The 21898-nt window shown below is 38.4% G+C and overlaps 1 protein-coding gene across 2 annotated transcripts in view; it reads right to left on the bottom strand.

The window, feature by feature from the left end:
- The window catches only part of GSTCD (glutathione S-transferase C-terminal domain containing), an 88759-nt gene that overhangs the window by 65673 nt on the left and 1188 nt on the right, over positions 1-21898 (bottom strand). Inside the window, exons 2-5 of one of the 2 annotated variants that reach the window (XM_061585483.1) lie at positions 14914-15328; positions 11142-11594; positions 9299-9550; positions 7506-7599 (exon numbers count right to left, since the gene is read on the bottom strand). In XM_061585483.1, coding sequence (XP_061441467.1) covers positions 7506-7599; positions 9299-9550; positions 11142-11594; positions 14914-15324 — 1210 coding nt within the window. In that variant the 5' untranslated portion in view covers positions 15325-15328. The remainder of the gene's footprint in view (positions 1-7505; positions 7600-9298; positions 9551-11141; positions 11595-14913; positions 15329-21898) is intronic. The other variant, XM_061585485.1, reaches the window with a different exon arrangement.

Raw genomic sequence — 21898 nt, forward strand, 5'->3', positions numbered from 1 at the left:
GGAGGCTGGATCCTTATGTCGCTCACTCCCTGCAGGCCAACACAGACAAGTGGACAGGGCCGCCCAGCTGTCATCATAATGATATCAGGTGACCTATTTTCCTTTGCCCTGTTTTATGCTGTTTGAAATCAGAACATATGGGCAGAGACTAAGGACTTTGCAGGTGCTGATGATCAGCTGATTATGGTCATGGCGGAGCTTGCAAAAGCATAGGATTTTGCAAGCACTGATGATCAGTTACCAGCACTTGCAAAGCCCTGCTGTGCCTTTGCAAGCAGTGCTAATCAGTGGAGTGACTTGCCTAAAATGGCCTCACAGGCCAAATGGTGAGGCCTGGCAGGCCTAATTAGACCTGCATGCTGGACCATAGAACATAGGAAGCTGCCTTATAGCAAGTCAGACCGTTGGTTCACCAAACTCAGTACAGGCATACCCCGCTTTAACATACGCAATGGGACCGGAGTGTGTATGTAAAGTGAAAATGTACTTAAAGTGAAGCAATTATCTATGCATGTACTGCACTGCAATCACCACTAGATGGCAGTGGTGTCATGTCATTAAGTGTCCGTAATTGCGTTAAGCGGGGTATGGTGGCGAATGGAGCGTGTACGTTATAGCAAGGTGACGTTAAGTGAAGTGACGTTAAGCGGGGTATGCCTGTATTGTCTATACGGACTGGCAGTGGCTGTCCAGAATTTCAGGCAGGAATCTCTTACCTGGAGATGGCAGAAATTGGACCTGAGACCTTTTCAACGTAAAGCAGATGCTCTACCATTGAGCTATGACCCTTCCCCATGATGGAGTCACATTCCTCACCACTGATTTATAAACAAACATGACATGCATAAGGTACAGCAAGCGTACTTGCATGTTCCCCACTTCTTCCTCCTGCACAGCCTGGAGGAAGAGTTTAGAAGTTTTTGCTTCTTCTTTTGCTTAGCCATGGTTTGCCATTTTGTTTGAATCAACAAACTGTGATTAGCATTAATAAATGTTTGTTTAAACAAGTCAACTTTAAACAGAACCACTGCATTTTGAATGTGTTGCAACAAAATTTGTAATCTTATATAAAATATCACATTAAGAATGTGTAGAGCCATCCTGTCTGCTGTTGGGATCACAGAATCACCATTGCTCTGATTCCATTATGCAATGCAAATTTTCAAAAATGTACAAACATTTTCAATGTAAAATGCATCATGAGGAAGATTAATGAGAAATATTTGTTGATTCACTTGAGCATCACTTGGATTACATTGCTATCCATGTAGATTTCCAGGCAGTCTGATACTTGAAACAATTAGCCGAAGAGGAAAAATATAGTTTTTAGAAAACTTGAGAAGGTAAATAACTAAGGTACTCCTCAAAGCGCTTCAAAAATTCTGACAGGCTTAGAAAGGAAATAAAGGACTTTCAAGTGCAGTTCTTAAAATCTTATTTTGAAGGATAAGGTTATTTGGAGCTCACTTTAGGGGCACTGTTGTGTTATCATTTAAAGAAAAGCAACCCAGTTGAGATGCTACAGCAGCAATCATCATTTTTAACTGACAATACATTTTAATAATGCATCTGTTCTCATTACAACAGCTTTTGCTTTCAAGTTCGTTTTCTCCTACCTTGAAAGTGCTTGTTTTACATAATATACAACTGAAACAAAATTCAGTCTGTATTACTAAATATTATTTAATGTGACATGTTTTAATAACACAGGTGAATTATTTTATTCTTCCAATGAGGCTGCAACTGTTACATGTCAGATTTGCCTAGATTCTTTCCCCACCTCCATGCTTCTTTTAAACAGATCTTTGGAATGAGTGATGACATTTGTACAAGGGAGTTCAGGAGCAGCAAAAGGTGAAATCTTCCCACTTTAGGCCTCAAAATACTTACATTTCAGTTCTACCCTAATACATGATTGTTGCATGTAAGTCTTCTCTCACATATATTTAAGCAGACAAACAGTGTTGTGAATTATGTAGTTATTGTTCTATGGCTGAGAGCAAGGCCAGATTTGAAATACCAGGCAACTGCAGTGCAGTTGTGCAATGTCTTCAGTTAGTTTCTTTTACTTAATCCTCCCTAGAAGTGAACTACAGTACTTAAGGCTTGCTGTTCCTGTACCATACACATATCAGCATTACATATTTGGTGATATCATATATCAAACTCTTTGGCCCACACAAGAATACTTTCAACTGACAGCCTCTTCCTGTTTTGGAAAGCTTACCAGTCTGTGCCTGTGTTGGAATTGCTTTGTAATATGTTTTTAACCCTTTCTTTTTTTAAACAATATGTTTTTAACCTTTTTTCAAAGATGTCTTCAAAGCTTTTAAAAAAATGTTTTTAAAGATGTTTTGTTTTAATGTATTTTAAAGTCTGTTTTTATGAGGTTTTAAAGTGTTTTAGTGCCGTTGTTTGCTGCCCTAGGCTCCTGCTGGGAGGAAGGACAGGATATAAATCAAATACTAAATAAATAAATAAATAAATAAATAAAAGCTTACGGAACTTCAGCTGAGACTAGATAATAGGGTTATCAAAAGGCAGATGGCTTAAAATCTGTTCCTGCATTCAGCCATTATCTTCACTGACAAGCAATCTATATAGTAATTAGACCCTTTAAAAGTAAAGCCAAATTGCAAATGTTGCGCGTAAGTGTCAACCAAGAGCCATCAGAGGTAGCAGTTCTGGGGAAGTTTAAATAGACTGCATCTGTCTGTGCAAGGGACATATCATTAATCTTTTTTCATGTCTGTGAAGAAACTTGTATTTACAGCTGGAACACATGAGGCAAAGTTAAAACAGGAAGCAGTGATATTAAAGAAATATTGCCAATTAATAAAGCACTCCTGTTAGATCTGAGAAACTGAAGAAACTACTTGCATTATGAGTTCGTGAGGTCTTAAATGATTGGCAATACGTCTGGACTATCCATTCATCATACATCTTAGCAAATGCTGAAACTAGATATTCAACATTCTAAGATAAGAGGGACAAAAAAAATGGTTGACCACAGGATTAAATCTGAGAAGTTTAAAGATGGCACTGACTTTTTTTTTCATGTACATTACTTCATACAATAATGAAGGAGAATCATGGCATTTAAGGGAGAAATTGATCTTAATGTACCTTTTACAGCAGGAATGGAGAACCTGTTAGCCTCCAGCGGCCTTTTTCCCTGACTCTTGGCCATCTGACTAGAGCTGATGGAAGTTGAAGTCCAACAATATCTGGATGGCTACACCTCATCCCGTTTTATAGCCCAATTCTATGTATATTTACTCAGAAGTAAGTCCCACTGTGTTTAATGATTCTTACTCCAATGTAACTGTGCACAGGACTTCACTCTTAATCTGTCCTTAGCCCTGAATATCTAAGGATCGGTTCGCAGGTATCTGCTGGAGCACCTCACCCTTTATGGGCCCTAAGACTGGCAGAAGAGTGTCTTCTTGTAGTTCTATCAACAGGAATGGCCTACTGTTGGGGAAAGGGGATAGGGCCTTCTCTGTGTGGAGCTCAACTAATTGGCCTCCCCCTAGAGGCCCTCTTGGTCTCCACTTTCCTAGGCTTATGCCTAATCAAAACATACTTGTTCTCCCAGGATTTTGGTGGTACTGATTAGACTCCCCAAGGCTTGAGAATCTGGGGAATATTATGTGTGCCTCTGTTTTTCATTTGTATTTGCTGTATTTTCATTTGCACTTGCTATTTTTTATCCCACTGTTTTAAACTGTTGTTTTATTGATATTTTAATTTTATTTGTATTTAACTGATTTGTTTTGTAAACTGCCCTGGGATTTGCTTGAATGAAGGGCAGTTTAGAAGTGCAACACATGAAATGAAATAAATAAAATATTAAACAAATAATCTCAGCCCTGTGGTTTTGTATGCCTTGTGATTCCACTGAAGCCACACCTGACAATGTAATTTGCAGTAACACACATTACAACATGGATGCGCACTTGGGGAGTAGTGGGGGGAGAACCAAAAGTACAAAAAAAAAACCTGTGGAGAGATACATGAACATGTAAATCTATCCCAGAACACTCTTCTTCATATACTGTATAATGAAGATCCAATCTGCCCAGATTAGCTATTGTTTGTAACTAGTAAATTCATTATGATTATTAATTTTTATCTAAAATGTTCCTCCTTCTCATTACATCTTGAAAATTATCATTAAGAATGAATGGTTATGCCAATCTGTTCTAACAGTTTTAAATATATTTGATCATTCATCTCTCTCTCAAGGTTGAAAATGCCACTCCTTGAAATCACTTTCAAATTATCTTGCATGACAAATCCTTTGGGATGTACCTATGAGTGTCACTCAGCTGATGGTCACACTTTCATCAGTGGAATGGTGAGGAAAGCAATTTCCAGCTATTTCCATTACCGAACTGATTTAAAAGGGAAAGGCGGGACTGCAGGGCATGAGGGAGAATTGCGGAAAATCGCTTCCTTCCCCGTTTTGCTGACAGAAGCCTGTCAATTGAGCAACACATCTGAATACAACCCTTTATCATGCAACACCTTCCTCTAAGCCTCTCCATAGTTTAATGGAGGACAGACAATTACCAACTGAATGGAACATACAAAAGTATTTCACTGTGATGCAAACACCACCAAGAATGGTTGTTATTTTCAGTAAAGGCTATCATCACAGAAATCTTGACCCATTCCAGTCTGGGTTCAGGCCTGGTTATGGGACTGAATCAGCCTTGGTTGCCCTGATGGATGACTTTTATCAGAAGGACAGGGGGAGTGTGACCCTGTTATTCTTACTTGATCTCTCAGCAGCTTTTTATACCATTGACCATAGTATCCTTCTGGGCCAAATTGGTGAGATGAGTAGTGGAGGCACTGTTTTTTTAGTGGTTCCGATCCTATCATCATGGTCGTTTTCAGAGAATAGCACTGGATGATTGTCTTTCAGCCCCCTGGCAGTTGTGCTGTGGGGTGCTGCAGGGTACCATCTTGTCCCCCATGCTGTTTAACATCTATATGAAGTCACTGGGAGCAGTCATCAGGAGATTTGGGACAAGGTGTCAGCAGTATATACCCAGCTCTATTTCTCTGTAACATCTGAATCAGAAGAAGACATGCAAGCCCTGGACCGGTGCCTAGACTCAGTGATGGGCTGGATGAAGGCCAATAAACTGAGTCTGAATCTTAGCAAGACAGAGACGCTGTGGGTTGGTGGTTTCTGAGTTAGGATAATTGGACAGTTACCTGCTTTGGATGGAGTCGTACTCCCTCTGAAAGAGCAGGTCTGTAGTCTGGGGGCTCACTAGGGCAGGGCATCGCCAAAATGTCACCCTGCTGCTGAAAGAATTGCACTGGATACCTATTAGCTACTGGGCTAAGTTCAATGTTCTAGTTTTGGTGTACAAAGCCCTTTATAGCTTGGGACCAGGATACCTGAAAGACTGTCTTATCCCTTATATACCCAGTTGATCACTGCGCTCTGCAGATGAGGGCCTCCTGCAGATATAAAGATGTGAAGGCCCGGAAAAACACGGGAAAAATTCAGAAAAAAACCAGTTTTTTCCATTTTTTTCTGAAGCCTTTTTTGTTTTTTTCCCCAAAAATGGGGAAAAATGAAGAAAAAATGGATTATGGAATGTTTTATTTTAGCATGATGAAGAAAATGTTTCATTGAATCTTGCCCCCCCCCTTTTCTCAGTTCTTTTTATGGGAATTGATGCTTTATGTCTCCTTGACACCGCGGAGGACTAGTGTAGTCATAAATAATTTTCTTTGTTATTAATATTGATGGTTTCCTCTGTTTTTTTAAAATGGTTTTTTGCCTGCTCCTCATAAACTGGCAAAATGAAAGAGGTTCCTTACAGTTCAGGTGTTCCTTACAGTTCAGGATCATGTACATTTATTTGTTTAAAAAGGTAAATTCAATTTGTATAATTGTTTTAATATACCAACTGTGATAATTTTATGCCAAACCAACTTGTACATAATTACATTTGATGATCCTGAAGTAACAAAGTGACTTCCAATCTGTAAAAAGTGCTTACTGAATTTTTTCAATTTTTCAAAAAATTTCCATATTTTTCCATGGCTTCAAAATTTCCAGAAATTTCACATCTCTGTGCAGATACCATCTTATCAGGAGGTCTGTTCTACACAACATAGGAAATGGACCTTTAGTGTAGTGGCACCTAATCTTTGGAATTCCCTCCCCTTAAATATTAGACAGGCACCATCTGTTATCTTTTCAGTACCTACTGAAGACCTTCCTCTTTCAACAAGCAGACCTTATCCCAGTCTGCATCTGTGTTGGAATTGCTTTCTAATATATTTTAAAAGCTTTGTAAAAAATATGTTTCTAAAGCTTTTTAAAAATGTTTTTAAATATTTTTTAATATGTTTTTAATATATATTTTAAACTCTGTTTGTATGATGTGTTAAACTGTTTTTAGTGCTTCGTTTGCCGCCCTGGGCTCCTACTGGAAGAAAGAGTGGGATATAAATCAAATAAACAAACAAACAAGCAAGCAAATTAAGATGGTCAATCATTTCAGCTGGCCTTTTCAGTGGTGGTTCCCCATTTGTGGAATGCTTTCCCCAATGAGGTGCATCTGTCTCCCTCTTTACTGACTTTCAGAAGGAATTTTAAAACATTCCTGTTTACCAAGGCATTTGATAGCTTAAGGAGATTGATCCTGGCAACCCAGAAACAGGATAGAAGACTGTTTTTATTTGTAACTATTTTTAGAATGTTTTAAATGGTTTTAGAACCATTTAAAACATTCTAAAAATATTTACAGATAAAAACCCTTTAGAATGCTTCTTTTGTTGTTGTTAAAATGTTTTGTTGATGTGTTTACCACACTGGGCTCCTCTGGGAGGAAGTACAGGATATAAATTCTATTTAATAATAATAATGATAATAATAATAATAGAAACAATGAAAATTTCAAGTTATTTTTAATAGGAGGTTACTTTCATCCACTGTGGGGAGAAAAAAACACATACTTGAGGATCTGGAGACCATAAAAGCATCAAACTAAACCAATATTCACCTATATAAAATATGTAATTTCTTATTTTTTTAATTTATTTTTGCTTTCTGTTAAGGTAGTTAAAATGATTTATTGAAGTCTGTATGATAACATAAGAACTGCCACCCTGGGTCATGCTAAAGGTCGATGTAGTACTGCACTCTAGATCCAACAATGGCAACTGGACACTCTAAGGAAGGTCTCAAGTGGGGCAAGATGGTTATAGCCTTCCCGTTTTTCCTAGACATCTGGAACTAATATATATTGCCAACCAACAATAAGAAGTTCCATTGCTATTTTATTTTGAATAGCAGATAAAAAACAAAAATTGTCATGTTAGTCAATAAGGAAAAAACCCTCCAAAATCCAGTTAGGCAATACTTACCAAAATGTCACAAACAACAGTAGTTGTCAAAACATTGTTTGGCAAACAAATGCATGAAAAAATGGTTTCAACAGGAATAGCATAGGACAAGAGAAAATCCCTACCTTCTCTTGGGTTAACTGCCGCTGGGAGAGTGTCCCAATCTACGGCCCAGCTAGGGCAAGGATGAAGGGAAAATGTCGCTTCAATTCCACTTTTCTGCATTTAAGAGGGGAAAAATGGCAATTCTCAAATCAGCCAGCAATGGTCTACAAGCCACTTATTTGCATACTGCATGTTAACAGTAATATGTACTTTGCAAGTACAGAAGTGACATGTCAAGTAAAGTTTTGTTTAATAGCTTATGTACAATAGAGTTATCTTGTATGACTCTCTACGTCTATAAAAACACATTTCAGAGAAGTCATACCTTTCATGCCAACTTGTTGCCCTCAAATGTTTGGGGCTACAGTTCCCATTATCCCTGACCATTGGACATGCTGGCTGGTACCGATGGGTGTTGCAGTTCAAAACATCTGGAGTGCACCAGGTTGGGAAAGACTGGCTCACAAAATGAGCTAGGAAATCACTAGTTCAAATCTCAGCTGAACCATGAATTCATTCAGTATATTTGGGCAAGCACCTATTCTCTCAACCTCAGCCTTCATTTGCAATAAGGAGAGAATGCTAGCTATCCTTACAGGGCTGTTATAAGGATTTCTTGGAAAATACGTGTGATGAATTTTGCCTTCAACAAACTGTATCAGTAAATAAAGTATTACTAGCTCTTCCTCTTCCTTGGGAGGAAGTGTACCATCAGACAAAACACAACCTACTTTCGGTGCATAATCTTTGATGGACAGATGTATGTTTGCTACTGCAAGAAGTTAGATTATTACTGCCATTTCTGATGTGATGCAGACATATTAATTAAAAATAAGGTCAGTACTTTAGGAAAAACCCAGAAACACTGGGTTGGATAAAGAATTAGGCTACAATCCTAAACCCACTTACCTGTGAGTAAGACCCACTGAATTCAATAGGACTTACTACTAAGTAGACATGGATAGGTTTGCACTGTTAAGTCATGCTTAGAATAGACCCATTGAAATAAAAAAAGTTATGAGTAAGAGTGGAGGAAGAATTAATTCAGTCAACTTTTCACAGTGGACCAACAAGATCCAATGCTCCCAAGCTTGCTTGAGGATTGGAATGCATCTCCAAGTCAGATTACACAATTCTCTGGATTTTATGATAAAGTTTTGGTATGTAAAGAACACACAAAAATAAATATTTTACAAAAATGATGCATACAAAATGCATATTTTATGGATGAATGTACTGAAAAGTACATTTTAAGTAAAAAAAAGGTTTATACAATTTAATAATAATAATAATAATATCCTGCCCCTTCTCCCAGTAGGCACCCAGGGCAGCAAACAAAAACACTAAAGACACTATAAAACATCATAAAAACAGACATGAAAATATATTAAAACAAAGTATCTTTAAAAACCTCTTTTTTAAAAAAAGCTTTAAAAACCTCTTAAAAAGCAACTCCAACACAGATGCAGACTGGGATAAGGTCTCTACTTAAAAGGTTAGTTGACTTTTTTGTTCATTCTTTCAAAGCATTTGTACAAAAAATCTGTTCTGGGACAGAATGGGTCTATGATTAGCTGCAGTAAGAGATAAATGGGATGGAATTAGGTTGCTCATCCCTAGTTAAGCCCTATTGATTTCAGTGGGTCTACTCTAAGCATGGTTGTCTGGATCTAACCCATAGCTTGTTTATATAGGAAAAGTTTATCAAGCAACTCTAATGAAATGCTCCTTAGACAAATCTGCATCACCCTAAATATAGGCAGAACATTTTTATTGTTAGTATATATAATCAATGATGTAACTATTAAGTTACCATTAATTTTGTCATGGTTGGCCTTGGTCCACCTGTAAACAGAGTGTCTTCATGCTCTTCTTCTGGGTCATCAGCTGTGTAGATACTTTGCAGATGTTCTTCTGGTAAAGAGAATGGGCCCAGATACTGGAAAAACTGCATATTACATTTGATAGCTGCTCGCTTTATTCCGGGTACTTCCTGAACTCTCTGGTACCAACTGGATATTAAAGGCAACCTTAACATGTTCTCTTGGTGTTTCTTGCCGAAGCCCTTCAAGGAAGAAAACAAAATTCTGCTTATAAGTGAAACTTTATGAACCAACTTGATGTATGACAAGCGTGAAACAAGTTTGTCTCATTACCTTACTACACTCACTACCTAGTGGGCATACCCAGGAGTAAATTGGCTTTCTTGAGAGAGGATCCCATGCATTGGGTAATTTGGTAGATAACGATTTAGGCATGATAGCAGTAGTACTACTGGCCTGTATACAGATTATTACTGTAATGCCCTCATTAACACAATTTTGTTCCATTTATAGCCCAATGCACTTTCATTTCAAAAAAAAAAAAATATTCTCAGCCATAAAAATTTTCAACCACAGAACACTTTGTCAGGTATTTAAAACACCATGCTTACCCTGAGTCATGAGTATATTTATTTACTTAAATTATTTGTTAGAATGTCATACATGATTCAGATTAAGTTACTTAGGAAATCTCAGCTTTCATGTTAAAAAACCCCCAAACACATCAAAGTTTCTAGCCCTATGGGTGCAAAAAGATGTTTCAACAAAATCTTAGAAGACAGATCAGAGGAAGAAAAAAGTTTTCTAGCGGTCAGACAGAACTTCAGAACTACTTTGCTCTTTCCCTTTCCCTTACTAATGAAACTATGCAAAGTAGAAGATTTGCTGCATTTGCATAATTTATGCAAGTCAGAGATCAGCAATTTTTTTAAAAAAAAAAGAGTACAGACAACCCTGACCATGGCATAAACTTATTACCTGGAAAGTTTTACCATCGTAAAACCACAGCTTGCACATTACAGGTTTACAGCAAAGCCCCAATCCCCCTCAAATTAATCATGGAAGAGTGCAACTGAAAGTAGATGGGACAAATGTTAATCTCAACTCTGCTAACCTTAGGCGGATTGGTGTCCAAGTGGAACACTGTTGTGGACTAAAGGCGATAAATACCTTGTCCATTATTAAAACTGCAAAGAACCTGAAAGCAAAAGGCAGCCTAAATAAAAAGTCCCAGTGCTTTACTGGGGGATGAGGACACAAACTGTGGCACTTGGGAGTGTACATGTGGGGTGCAGGGACTTGCAACAGTTTCCTGTCACATACAGACTAGGATTAGTTCTAGAAAGAAGTCTTTATTCTGATACTATATGCATAAAAGTTTTTGTCCCAAGTATGGTTACCCAGTGAAAACATCTGAATTAAACATTATAAAGCAGGGGTGGGAACCTGTGGCCCTCCAGATGTTGAAGGATTTCAAATTCCTTCAGCCCCAGCCATCATGGCCAACGGTCAGGGATGATGGGAGCTGGAGTCCAGCCACATCTGGGGAGCCACAGGTTCTCCACCAGTTATAAAGCATGGCTTAATCAGAATGTTACCTAGTTGGCATAGACATTATTGAGGCTAACTCACAGCTTCTTCATTATGGCTATACTAGTCTGCAGAGGCTGCAGTCCTAAGCACACTTACTAGGGAGTAAATTCCATTGAACTCAGTGAAATGTACTTCTGAGAAAATGCTTAGATTACATACATAAACACCACTTCCCACCATCTATTAGATAATGTTGACCATCCACTTAGAAAGAAGGTATATAAATGTATAAATTCTTACAAAAAAAAGATGGATGCATGGAAAGAGAACTACATCCGCCAAAGTGAAATAAAGCCCTTCAGCAAAAACGTGCTCCAAGAGTGGCAATTCAGATGTTTTCATCTTCCTAATGTGAGAGGGCTCCCGTTTGGGAGCAACTGGTATTTTCTGCACAGTTAACATAGACAAAGCTAAACTCAGTTCCAGTTCCATAGGAGAGGAGCCCACATTTTCTGCTAATCCTCTCTCTTGTGAGGAAACATCTTTACTTGCTTTCTTGACAAATGTCTTTTGCTGTTGAACTTTCTGTCTTCGAATTTTGTCATCATTATGCACTCTTACAGGTTCTCCCAACTTCTTTTCAAACTGAAATATCTCCTCTGGAATACTCGGATGCTGATCAGGAGACACTCTGAGAAAGTTTTCAACTGCCAGAGGAATGCTGATTTCACATAGTCTTGTCCATTCACTGACCTGCAAATAAATATGATTAATCAGTTGAGGGGTGATTTTACAGCTATACCAGCCTTGTATTTAAGCACTAGCCAGCACTATGGTAGCCATATTTGAGAAGGAATTGTAAGCAGGCAAGTGAGCAAGCAGGCAATAGCGATAAGATGGCCTTTATCTCTTTCCTGCCAGCCAACAGCAGGGTAGAAACTTTTATGGACTTATTTTACAAGGCTGAACTATACTCACTGCAAACTATAAACATTCTATCAAAAGGCTCATAGCATGCCCAACTGGTTTATTGTGGCAGAGATAAAGCTCTATACACCCATATTAGGCAGGAGTCAAAAACTAGTTCCACACAGCTAAATGTTGGAAGCTGAAGGGACACTCAAAAGTACAGAGTTTGACTATTCAAAGGGGATGAGGGAGAGTAAAAAAAAATTCACAACAGGTGGAACATTCTTGGGGGGAGATGTATAGCACAGTTTTGGAACCCAGAAATTAGATTCACTAAGCACACTATCCTTCTAGATTAAAATTTACTTTGGAAGTCTGTTAGAACTGTAAAAAGCCAGAGTTCAATAAATACATAATGGTTAAATTCAGGGTTTCTCAAGCAATGGGGCTGGAGACCAGCAGTGGGCCTTAGCCTACTTTCAAGTGGGCTGCAGTACTGAAGCCTTCACCTTCACCCTGATCATTCAGTAGCCTTTCATTCGAACGGACACTAGCAATAGCTTCCCACGTGTACAATGGATAGGCATATGTGGGAGAGAGCAAGCAAACAAACCAAGGTTGAGAATATAGCATTCAAAGAGCAGAGAAAAGAGAGAGATGAAATGGACATGGCTGGCTGATTGTGAGGGGAGGAAGAGAGAGAATGACAAAAGGGACAGACTGAGGGAGAGGAGAAGATGTTCTCTGGAGCTGCTGCTGCCGCCTCTTGTGGCCCCTTCTCTCTCACACCACATTCATAGCCCAAGCCTCCTTCTTGCTTCCCACCTTGTCTCCTGCTGACTTAAGAAGCCTCTCTTTCCTCCTCTAAGAGGGAAAGATCAGAGAGCATGTTGAAGGAATTAGAAAGGGAGCCTAAAGGTTAATATTTTTAAAATAATTATAAACTGGGAATACAGAGAAAGGGTTAAGAGCGGAAAGAAGTGAATGTCAAATGAGCAGGAAGGAGGTATGGAAGAAAGGGACAGCTGGGGGTAGGAATAAGGTACATGTGAAAACTGATGGGGAGAAGAAATGAGAGAAGATGAGTTAAAATACTTTGACAGGCATACGGGGGAGTGGGAGGAAAATATAGACTATAAAGCCTTCTCCATTTAAAACCTCTGAGTCAGCAAACTCTACCTAAAATGAGGAGCAGAGTCACAATTCCTCCAGAGCCAATGCTTGCATTCAGATTGAAGAAAGCTGACTTATAGAGCTCCCAGCCACAAGGATATTGCTAAATTCTTTGCAACAGCAGTCACCAAAGAAAGATCGGATATCAATAGAAATCAATTTCAGTAATTGCCACCTGATTATGCCATTTTGTGGCTGGTGGGCCTCAGTAATTTTTAGACCTTTCTAGTGGGCCCTGGGGGTATAAAGTGAGAAAAGCCCTTGTCCAATGTAATATAAAAACCTTACCAACACTGACCCCTCCTCCACAAAAAAAGACTGGGTTACTCATCTGCAAATTTCTACCAGCAGTTTCAAATCAATATTCAGCTTTATTGGCACTACACTTAATACTGAATGGTTTTATATAATTTCTTCAATCAATTCCATACTAAACATCTACTAATAATAAAATAATAATAATAAATTTAATTTCTTCGTCGCCTATCTGGCCAATGGCCACTCTAGGCGACTTACAAAATTATTAAAATACAATTAATAAAATACAGTAATACAATAAAAACAATAGATCTACAACAACAATATTAAAACTGGGTAGGAGGCATTACAATTATATCGATTAACCCTCCCCGGATACCCCGAAGGCCTGCTGAAAAAGCCAGGTCTTTAAGGCTTTCCGAAATACATTTAGGGAAGAGGCATGCCGGAGATCTTGTGGGAGGGAGTTCCAAAGAGTGGGGGCCGCCACTGAGAATGCCCTCTCTCTTGTACCCGCCAATCTGGCTGTTTTTGTTGGCGGGATTGAGAGAAGGCCCTGTGTGGCCGATCTTGTCGGGCGGCATAATTGGTGGCGTTGAAGGCGCTCCGTGAGATAAACTGGGCCGAAACCGTATAGGGATTTAAAGGTCAATACCAACACCTTGAATTGGGCTCGGAAAACAACTGGAAGCCAGTGTAGGTCGAACAACACTGGTGTGATGTGATCTTGGCGGCGACTATTCGTAAGTAGTCGAGCCGCCGCATTTTGTATCAGTTGTAATTTCCGGACCGTTTTCAAGGGTAACCCCACGTAGAGCGCATTACAGTAGTCCAAACAAGAGGTGATCAGGGCGTGTACCACCAGTGGGAGCTGATGAACAGGAAGGTAGGGTTGCAGCCTTCGTATGAGGTGTAGTTGGTACCAGGCTGCCCGGCTCACTGCCGAAATCTGAGCCTCCATGGACAGCCTGGAATCAAGCACAACCCCAAGGCTGCGGACCTGGTCCTTTAGGGTAAACTCACCCCATTGAACTTCAGGTCAATGTCACCCAACCTTTTCTTGTCCCCCACAAGTAGTACCTCGGTTTTATCAGGGTTCAACTTCAGCTTGTTCCTTCCCATCCATCCACTCATGGATTCCAGGCAGTTGGACAAGGTCTCCACAGCCAACTCTGGTGAAGATTTAAACGAGAGATAGAGCTGAGTGTCATCCGCATATTGATGACACTGCAGCCCAAATCTCCTGATGATTGCTCCCAGCGGCTTCATATAGATGTTAAATAGCATGGGATAGAGGATAGAGCCCTGTGGCACACCACAATTGAGAGGCCAAGGGTCTGATACCTCCTCCCCCAACGCTACCTGTTGGTACCTGTCGGAGAGAAAGGAATGGAACCACTGTAATACAGTGCCTCCAATTCCCAATCCCTCCAGGCTATATACTATTATATTAACATGGTACTTAAAGCCTTGGAATGATTTGTTGTTGTTTTGATTTCATATAGTAAGTAGAACATGGGTAGGGAAAAGATGTTGTTGGACTCAGAGCTCTTATCAGGCCCAGCCAGCATGGCCAATGATGATGGGAGCTGTAGTCCAGTCCCTGCCTTATTCTCAAAAGTAGTATGGTTGCTGGTCACTTCTGAATTAGGTCATGCACTGAACAAGATTTAATATGTGTGAAGTTTATTACAAAGCAGTGTTAAAACTATTCTAAGAGAAATAAACTCACTTCAGCACAAGCCTTCAAGCAGGTCTTTTTAAAGCCCAAGAGTTTCAAAATTTCCTCCTTTGCTGGATCTGCCTCATACACTTTATGTACTATGTGCCTCAATACCACAGCAAGTCCTGCTCGACAAAATCTTCCATTCTTCTCAACAACAGCAGGTAAGCAGCAGCTCTGGACCACCAAAGGAAGTTGACATCTTTTGATGAAGCAAATATCCAGATCCTTGGGGAGTGCTTTGTCTCTAAGCTGGGCATCTGAAGTTATTTCTCCTGGAAGTACTAAAAAAACTCTGAATGTCTTGCAGTCACAGTATGACAACAGAAACAAGGATATAGATGTGTGGAGAGGTAAGACACAATCTTCATTCTGGTTAAAGTAGTCCAGGTACAGGTGATCTTCAGTAATACCTTTCATTTTTCTTAAAGGAAGAAATATGATTAATAAAATTATATGTAAGAAAATCAATATAAACACAATACAACACTATCATGAAAATTTCATTCCTTCTTGAGATTGACATTAGCCATTCCAAACCCAATGAATCACAATACCCTAGAACAGGGGTTCCCAAACCATGGTCCATGGACCACTAAAGATCTGTGAGCTTCATTCAGGTGATCTTGAACAACATGTCTGCATTAAATATTCATATTTATTCTAAATTGCATTTTATTGCTTTTTTTCTTTCTTATATTGTATTTTATGATACAATTACAATTCTATGGAATGCAAATTGTAATACAATATAAGAATGAAAAGAAGCAAAAATACAATTAAAAATCATACAGCACCTAGCACAGCACGTTACAATGGCTACAACATGCAGAAAAATCATTACCCACCGGCAATTTTCAAGTGGTTTGTGGTGGAAAAGGTTTGGGAACCACTGTCCTGCAAAATATTGTGCTTGGCACAGCAGCCCCAGATGGAGTTCCCTTTCCCTCTGTAATATCTAGGCATCCTTCCTTGTGTTATTACAGCATCACGTTGAGCTCTTTCCTACCCACACACTGCATCAATGGCTGCTGCTGGCAAGGGAAGGAAACATTTGGAAACAACATGGATAAGTCTGCCTAAGAATGTAACAGCTTGCTCCAGCAACCTGTTCTCACAATGACCAACCACATGACCATGGGAAGCCCACAAGCAGAGCATGCACACAACAGCACTCTCCCTACCTGCGATTCTCAGCAACTGGTATTAAAGGCATACTGCCTCTTATAGTGGAGTCAAGAACATCGTTATCTTACATTTATATCCCACCGTTCTTCCATCATGGAACCCAAGATGGTCTACAAGTGGCTACCATGAGGTTTCCCACTAAGACACTGACCAGACCCAGACATGCTTAGCTGCAGCAGGGTAGTGGCCTCTTGTGCCTTCAGGGACATGTTACGTAAGTTATTATATACAAATAGGCTGCAGTAGATTGCAAAAATTCATAAATTTCAGTATTTCACATTATTCAAATATTACATAAATTATGTTATCTCTGCTTTTGTTGTTTCTAGGTAGATTTCAGTGTTGTGCATTTTGTGCATATTCCCAGTATTAACCATCTGGGGCTCTACAACTAGCAGGGGATGCCATGTTTGGAGTAGCACCACTGAGGGTTGCCCAGTTGGCACTGACCTGTGACAGAGCCTTCTTGGTGGTGGGTCGCCGTCCCTGGTGAGGTATGTCAGTCTCCCTCACCCTTAACTTTTAGGAAAAAATTAAAAACAGACCTGTTTACCAAGGCATTTGATGGCTTAAAGTCTGGTCTCTGGCAACCCTGATTTATTAGTCTGAGAGCAGGTGATTGCTTTTACGAGTTATCATCATCAGCAACATTTATTACCCACCCTTCACCCAGAGATCCCAGGGTGGGTAACAATTTTAAAATACATCATTTAACTGTTCTTGGAGTTTTTAACTATTTTAGAAATTTTAAAGAAGGAGGTGTCTTATCAATTGTAAACAATTGTATTGTTTTAGTACTGAAATGTTTGCCACCCTGGGTTCATTTGGAGGAAGGGTGAGATATACTATTTCTTGTTTATTTTAATATATTTAATTATATTGTCATTTTGGACTGTTGTAAGCAACCCTGGGTGGTGCCTGGGCAGTAAAAATATAGAACTTTTTATATAAACAAGAAATAAATATTGCCAAGATTGTTTCAAGGCAACAAAACAGAGGAAGGGACTTTTGGATTTGTGTATTATTAACTAAATACATTTTCTGGAGGACCATTACAGGAAGGCCACAGAAACTTAATAATTTAATGCAATCCCTTTACGTGTAAAAGATATTGGGTTACATCTGATTAAACATACTCAGCATAGACACATGTGAAATCAATGTAGTCAATGTATAAAGCAGTCGTGACTAACTTTTTTAACCCAATCAGTTTTGGGCTTTTTTGTTTTTTTTTATATCAACACAACACACACCAAAGCAAACTAAAATAAAATCACACCAGAAGGGGAGAGAATGAGTAAAGGGGAGAGGAGTGGGTAAACTTCATAGGTTTTGATCATTTTCATTTCACAAGGTATTCTTAAAGTATTCCTAAATACCTTTCCATTCAGCTAAGGTCAGTACAGGCTTCCATAGAGCTTGGTAAATGCCTAATGTCTATAATCTTTTATATGTAACAAGCCTGTGTATGACGGGCAAAAATAGGTGTTTACTCTTTCTGTTTTGTAAAATGATGTTTGGCAACCAACAGGGCTCAACTAATCAATTTCCCTATTTTGGGGTAAGCTTCTACACAATAAGGAAGAGTGTCCTATCAATGTTATTTTGTCCATAAAATTTAGTTTAGCTGATATGAACAGTTACCTCTGTCCATAACTGGAAAACAACAGTACAGTATGCCATCAGGCGGTTTAAGGAGAGTCATGACCTCAAAGATTTCAATATAGCTACTCCAAGTATTAACTTAGTCACAGACGGCCCATTGCGTTAAATGAAATAGTCTATCCAGAATCAAGACCATTAATAGCCTTATCATTGGCTTGGATCAAAAGATGCACTTCTGCTAGCAGAAAGCCTCTTCTCCTCAGGAAAGACTAATTTCTGACCTAGAGGAAAATCATTGTGCGAGACAAGTTACACTAAATCCAGAGAAGTTCTTCCATTTAAGCAAGTTTACTGAATACTTTTGTCATAGACATATGCTACATTCTTCCTTATTCACCATGTTTCTCATACTATAATGCAAGCCCTGATATATTGCATTGGTTTGCATTGTAAAACATTTTCTGTATCGGCTCATAGTTCTTTGAATCAAAGCCATTATATTTTTCGATCATTTCAATTAAAACTACCTTAGTATTTGATTGAAAACTGAGCTTCTCCTCCCTTTATATTATTCTGAAGATAGCTGAACACACAAATTAAGAGAATAAATTATATGTGCAATTAATTATAATTCTGCACCAATTCTATCTGATTTCTGGAGGCGATTTGCTTAGGATCCTAGATAGGACTATACTACATATTTAATAAATTCCCATTGACCTTCTTTTAATTACAATGGATGCTAGATGGCATACTTTCAAAGCAATTACAGCTGAAGAAAATAATACTATATTAGATACCTTCATTATACCAAGAACTGGATTTATTTATTTATATATTATTGCCACGGAAGTGTTATCAGCTGATACAATTACCTTAGGTCTCTGCACTGTTTTTACTTTGTCAGACATTACTTTTGAATATTCTGTGTGTATAGATCACAAGTATACTCATTTATGATGGTCTTTATATATTTCAGTCACCACCATACAGGAACTAACAACAGATTCAAGCTTAAACAGGGAATTTTGGACTGCAAAGGAATTTTAAATTTCACTTTAAATGCAAATCTTAAACAGCAAAGAATATAATGAAGAATCTTGTAGCACCTTAAAAACTCACAAATTTATTATGGCTTAAACTTTCATAGACTCAAGCCCACTTCTTCAGATGCAATTTTATTGGTCCGCATATAATTCCCCAGCTATTGCCTTCTGACAGCATTCTTGCACACAAACTTATCAAATGTCAAACAACTTAAGACCCAAGAGTACTTTTTTAAAAAAAGACTCATCAATAAAGGAGCTGAATAATTAATTCCAATCATACCAAAGGTATTTTTATTTTAGGCACTTCCCTTTTTCTAACATTAGCAGTTCAAATATGAAGTTTTAATGGCAGTTACCTATGAAGGATTTAATATCCATTTTCACCCTCATTACTGTCTACACACTGATCCCTGTACAGAAGCATTGCAGAGTTGAACTAGAATTAAGTTGTTGCTTTTTTCAGTTTTTTTCCTAAATCAGTAAAAATACAAATTCTTCCTCTCTCTTGTAAATCCACAAGTCCACTATATCTTTTCATAAATACAGTTTATGAAAAAAGAAAGTCATATTTATTGAAAGCAATCAAACTGAATACTGTCCAGTGGCACTTATTTCTGAGTAGATATGCATAGGATTGCAGTATAAGGCAGCAATCCTAGGTACTCTTTACTTAAAAGTACTGATACAAGTTATGGAGCAGGATCTGATATTTAAAGGGTGTGAGCCAGCCTGCTGATTTTATCAGGAGTTATTCAACACATTACTGAAATGGAGTATAGTCAGGTTTTGCAAGACAGGAAGATCTCTGACCTACTATTTTTTCCTCTCATTTAATACTGCATGAACCGAGCAATTACAGGCCCCTCTCACCAAACCCTGGAGACATGATTGTCTCACATGCATGTCTGCAGCCTCCGTTTCTAGCCGGTACACTTGCGAACAAGACACCATTTATGCTTTACTTTCTCATTGGCAGTACACTAGAGTTTGCAGAAGAGGGAAGCAGCTCTCTACTCTACTTCTAAGCTCATTCTGTGGAGAGCAACAAGGTGACATTCTCAATTAGAGTGTGCCTAAGGCAAATACATTGTTCCTTATTCACAGTGGGCTTCCAAGCAACGAGAATTCCATTCAGTGGAGATAAAAATAATGAACTCTGTGAACACACAGAAAAGTCACCACACGGCTATTTCTTCTTCACCGTCTTTCTCTATCCTTACTTAATTTCTTGCCTGTAGGCCCAGTTCTTAAGTTTCACAGTGAGCAGCAATCACTTCAATGCCATTAGTTTCCACATTGATTTATTTAATTTTTATCTCCCCCTTCCTCCTAAGAGTTCAGGGCGGTACATGTAGTTCCAGAGAAAGTGTACAGATTTTACACTTTCTGGCTTCACTCTTTGGTTCCTGAGCTCTGAACGTAAACTTCATTTTCGCACTCACTGAATTATTAAGAACAATTGATCAAAGCGCTCTGCAAGGTGAGGGTCTCCTGCGGATACCATCTTATCGAGAGGTCCATTCCACACAACATAGGAAACAGACCTTTAGTGTTGTGGCATCCACCCTTTAGAATACCCTCCCCGTCAATATTAGACAGGCACCATCTCTGTTATCTTTTTGGTGCCTACTGAAGACCTTCCTCTTACAACAAGCCTTTTAAATAGAGACCTCATTCAGTCTGCATCTGTGTTGGAATTGCTTTTTAATATGTTTTTTGAGCTTTTTTAAACTTGTTTTAATATTTTTTAAATATATTTTGTTTTAATATGTTTTTAATATGTTTTAGAGTGTTTTTGTTTGTTGCCCTGGGCTCCTTCTGGGAGGAAAGGCAGGGTATAAAATTAATAAATAAAAAACAAACAATGTTGATTGGCAATTAACATAATTTATCCAAGAGCTGGTTTTGCTAGATCAAAGCAAACACTCTGGAACATTTCTGCTCTTTTGGAAACTTAATGCCTGACCATATGCAAGGAAGCTGAGATATGCTGCAAATGCTGCAGTAAAAGATTTAAATGTACAGTTCAGCCTAGGTCTCTAATACAATACCACAATGAAAGAGTGACAGGTAATACATGAACTGGTCACTTCAAGATAGATGCTGCCATTTCTTTTACCTGTGACTTCCATAGAAGATAACAGCAGCTACAAGATAACATGCTCAGCTCAGTCTCACCTTTATATATTCTGTTCGTATTTAAAGAAATGAATAATAGATTAATCCTATAGGTTTCTCTCATTCCCCAACTCATCACAAGCCTTCGGTCATGAAACAGATAGTTCAATGACATTATCTCAAATATTTATTTAGGGGGGAAAGTTCTTTTTCCATTTAATGCAGATTGCAGTAATCAATACAAACCACCCTGCTATATCCATAGGCCTCCTGCCGTTTAACAGATCTCTCAAACAGCTGGTTCTCCTCTTCAAACCTAGCATTGCCAATCATTTAAAATTATTTAAAATGCAGCAATGCACAAAATGCTAACCAACATCAGACAGTGTACCTATCACTAACAAAAGTTAAATTGCAAGCATAACTGAAAAGAAAGCAAATCATATACAGCAACATAAATGGTAATACCATTTTTCCAAAGATGAAATTAAAAAAATAAATCAACATATACAGTATAAGCTGTACTTTTTCACTCAGAACACATGGATAAACTTTAACAACATTTTTACAAAAATAAGATGTATGGATGTTTATGAATTTCAGTATTTTCATGCCTGGGAGTAGAATGAAGCAACCAACTTTTCTTTTACAAACTGATTTGTGGGAATCACCTCTAGTTTATATTTGCACATGGGAGAAGAGAAAGTCTGCTCTCTCATCCAGAGCCAATCCAATGCATGTTCCACATTCTCATACCCTCACTCTCAGGAGGTACAGCTTCCTGAGAAATTCACCAAATATTATTTAAAAGTATAATGCAGACCCATTGCATACACATTTCAGCTTCTAAGCAGAGGATGGGCATTTTCTGGGAAGGTACTGTCCATAATTACTAAACTGTATTCAATGTAAGTCATACTCAGAGAAGACCCATTGAAATTAATGAACATATGCAACATAGGTCCATTAATTTCAATGGGTCTACTCTGAGGTTACATCCACATCATACATTTAAAACACATTTAAAGTACCTA

The sequence above is a fragment of the Rhineura floridana genome, chromosome 9 (assembly GCF_030035675.1).
Source record: "Rhineura floridana isolate rRhiFlo1 chromosome 9, rRhiFlo1.hap2, whole genome shotgun sequence".
NCBI classification, from domain to species: domain Eukaryota; kingdom Metazoa; phylum Chordata; class Lepidosauria; order Squamata; family Rhineuridae; genus Rhineura; species Rhineura floridana.